We start from the raw sequence: 3,459 nt of genomic DNA, 5'->3' as shown, positions 1-3,459 counted from the left end.
TGTCATTCCCAAAGGAACAACAAGAGCGACCTTAATTTAGAGAGAAACAAAGGACTTTTATTGGACAACAAAACCATAAGAATGATTTTTATATTCAAAAAACTCAATTAAACTAATCACAAGTAAACCCATGATTAATTTAATCGGAATACACAATCAAATTAAACACAACAAGTGCTCAACTTAATTGATTATGCTCAACATAAGAAAACTTACGGAACATATGAATAACATAACCATTAGAAAATGATTAGGATAGTCGTTCATATACTCAACACAAGAGAACTTATGGAATATATGAATGCTCAACTAGACTAATTACAAGAGAACCCGTAATTAATCTAATTGGAATACACAATCAAACTAATCACAAAAGTAATCAATTTAATTGTCATTTTTTTTGCTCGACATAAGAGGACTTACAGAGCAATAACTAAATAACCAAACAAGATGATTAGTTTAGTTCACAAATGCTCAACATAAAGTACCATACGGAACAACCAACCAAGCTAATCAAAAATTAATCAACTTAGTTGTATCGTGCTCAACATAGGACACATTACGGAGCCTCACAGTATTACATATTGTGATCATTAAGCCTTTTATCTCCTGGATTTTGGGGGATGGTCAATTTACCCTTGGTGTGATAAATATACTCATAATCCTATTATTCTCCCTAATCCTAGCATTAAAGTTTCTTACTTCATTTCCCAGTATTCTCCCTAATCCTAGCATTAAAGTTTCTTACTTCATTTCCCAGTAATAGAACTTGGGACATTAGTAGACTGAATACCCATTTTGATGATGCTTCCGTTGAGAAGATCATCACCATTCCCTTAATCCATTTATGCACTCCTGATAGGAGGGTTTGGGATCTTTCAAAGGATGGCATATTTACCTCTAAATCTGCCTACTTGGGAATAAGAGGATTAGATCATCCCCTAGTTGTAAACTTTGGAAGCGCATTTGGAAAATTATAGTACCTCATAGAATTCAAACTTTTACATGGAAAGCTGCTAGAAATGTTATACCTACCACATTTTTTATTCATTCTAATGAGTCATCCATGCATGCTTTGGTCTTATGCTCTTTTTCTAGTCGAGTTTGGTTTTTATCTTCCTTGTGTGTTAATGCCAAGGCTTTTAGTAACAATAAATTTATTGAGTAGTTGATGTTCTGGTTAATTGATCTTAATTCTAAGTTGCCTGATGAATCTCAATGTTTGTTTGTTATTATTGTATGGACCCTGTGGAGCAGTAGAAATTTGTTAGTTTTCTAGAACACTAATGAATCCCATTTAGCTATTGTAAACCGAGCTAGAGATATGTTGTTAACCAGAAAACCCAGAATACCTATTAGCTCTTCCATATCTACTGGTTTGCTGGATAAATGGATGCCGCCATCTTCTGGATGGATAAAATGCAATATTGATGGTGCCTTTAATGATTCTTCTTTGAAAAATGGAGCAGGCTATTTGATGAGAGACTTCATAAGTAAAGCTTCTTTTTGTGTTGTTATGGTTTTTGAAGTGGAATCTGTTGAAGAGGCTGAAGCTAGAGCTATCTGGGCGGTGTTAAAAAAAGCAGTGGAGCAAAATCTTCCTCACATCATTATAGAGAGTGACGCTCAAGATATCATCAATCGTTATTCTTCTAGACAGTTTGATGGTGATTCTAGGACAGATGTTAATTTTAGAAACATTAAGATGTTTGCTTCGGGTTTAAAAGCTTGTATTTTCTCTTTTCAACCTAGAGTATGTAATCCTATTGCACATGAGCTAGCTCAATGGGGAAAAAAACATAAGTCTACCCTGTACCCCCAATCTGGATGTTGCCGTTATTGAGGGGGATCATTAGCCTTGTTGAAGGCCTTCATCTACAAAGAAAAAGAGAGAGAGAAAAAAAACTAATAACAACATTTATTCATGATCAAAATCTCTTTGTTTAGAACAAAATTTTTTTTGTTAGGGATGGATGGGCAAGTGGACTGAGATGGGCCGCACAAAAAAACATAGCGGTTGAGAATAATTTTCCCTGGAGATATAAAAACAACATTCATATGGATCTGCTATTAATTTGCTCTTTTGTTTGTCGCCGTAAACAACCCTAATGGCTAATTTATCAGTCTTAATAACCCTTCCTTCCACCATTGATGAGAAGTGTAGAAACCTTACAGCGATTCAAGCCTAATGAAGTTGAGCGAACAAATTCTAACTACTCGTTTTGTGCTACTGAACTGGAAGAAAACTAAGAAGAGGAATAATAAGAAACCTCAGCAACGAATGCCGAGACCTATAGGAGACGTCGATGAACTTCCTGTCCTTCCTGAAGAACTCATCCTCGAAATTCTACGCAAGTTTCCTGTAGAATCTCTCTTAAATTTTAGGTGTGTCTGTAAGAAATGGAACATCATATTCAGAAACCCTAACTTTATCAATAATAAGTTCAATTTCCTTTTAAAATATGACAAAAATCTATACTCTTTAGATTATAGTTCGTCATCATCATTATCAGATACTGATAATCCTCCTATTAAGGAAATTCGTTATCCACTCAAGAGTATGATACAGCAGTTAAAAATATCGGGTTCTTGCAATGGATTGGTTTTCTCAAGTCATTGGTTTGTTACCCAAGGTCAAAAAAACTATCAGATGGATTTCGATCCGCATCTTTTCCTGGATACATTAGCTTTGAATATGGGTTTGGTTATGATGCATTAAGTCAAGACTACAAGTATGTAAGAATTGTGGGTCGTTCTAATTCATCTCAAGGAAAGTCTGAAGTCGATGTCTATTCATTGAAATCAGATACTTGGAAACGTATCCAGCATATTCCTTATACAATTTCTAACGGACCAAGTGTATCAGCACCGGGGGTGTTCTGTAATGGAGCTCTTCATTGGATTGCAAAATCTTATTCAGGAAACAGCCGCAAAGTTTTAATTGCTCTGGATCTTGGAAATGAGAGTGTTCAAGAGATCCCACAACCAGAAAACTTGGATGTTGGAAATTTTGGTGCTAGATATGTCAGTTTGTTGGATAAGTGCCTAGGCATGCTTTGTAATAGTCATATGGATGGTTATGAAGTGTGGATGATGAAGGATTATGGAGTGAGAAAATCTTGGAAGACACTCTATAAGATTCCCACCCTCATTGATGTTAAGTTTGTTCAGTCAGTTCAGTACTTGAGGAAGATGGAGTATTTAAAAAACGGCGAGATTCTACTGAAAATTAAACAGCACGAGGTTTCTAATTTGGCTGGTGAGGAGGCTTTGGTTGTGTATAACCCAAAGGATAGAGCAACTAAGATTCTAAAGCATAGTAAGAATGGCTTTTCAGGGGTATTTGAAGTGGAGACTTATATAAAGAATTTAGTTTCACTCAAATCTGGTACATATGTGGGGGATATAGCGCAAGAGAAAAAATATAAGGGGAAAGCATTAGCGGGCATTAGGATTTAG

At 35.6% G+C, this 3,459-nt stretch overlaps 1 protein-coding gene across 1 annotated transcript; it reads left to right on the top strand.

Annotated features, from left to right (window-relative positions):
• Positions 1–1,393: 1,393 nt before the first annotated feature.
• On the top strand, positions 1,394–3,459 carry LOC113330521 (F-box protein CPR1-like). The gene is made up of 3 exons (XM_026577322.1): positions 1,394–1,730; positions 2,487–2,619; positions 2,721–3,459. Exons 1-3 carry the CDS (start codon positions 1,394–1,396, stop codon positions 3,457–3,459), a joined length of 1,209 nt encoding a protein of 402 aa, XP_026433107.1.

The sequence above is a fragment of the Papaver somniferum genome, unplaced genomic scaffold (assembly GCF_003573695.1).
Source record: "Papaver somniferum cultivar HN1 unplaced genomic scaffold, ASM357369v1 unplaced-scaffold_118, whole genome shotgun sequence".
NCBI lineage: Eukaryota > Viridiplantae > Streptophyta > Magnoliopsida > Ranunculales > Papaveraceae > Papaver > Papaver somniferum.
This window is presented reverse-complemented; position numbering and strand designations above follow the sequence as displayed.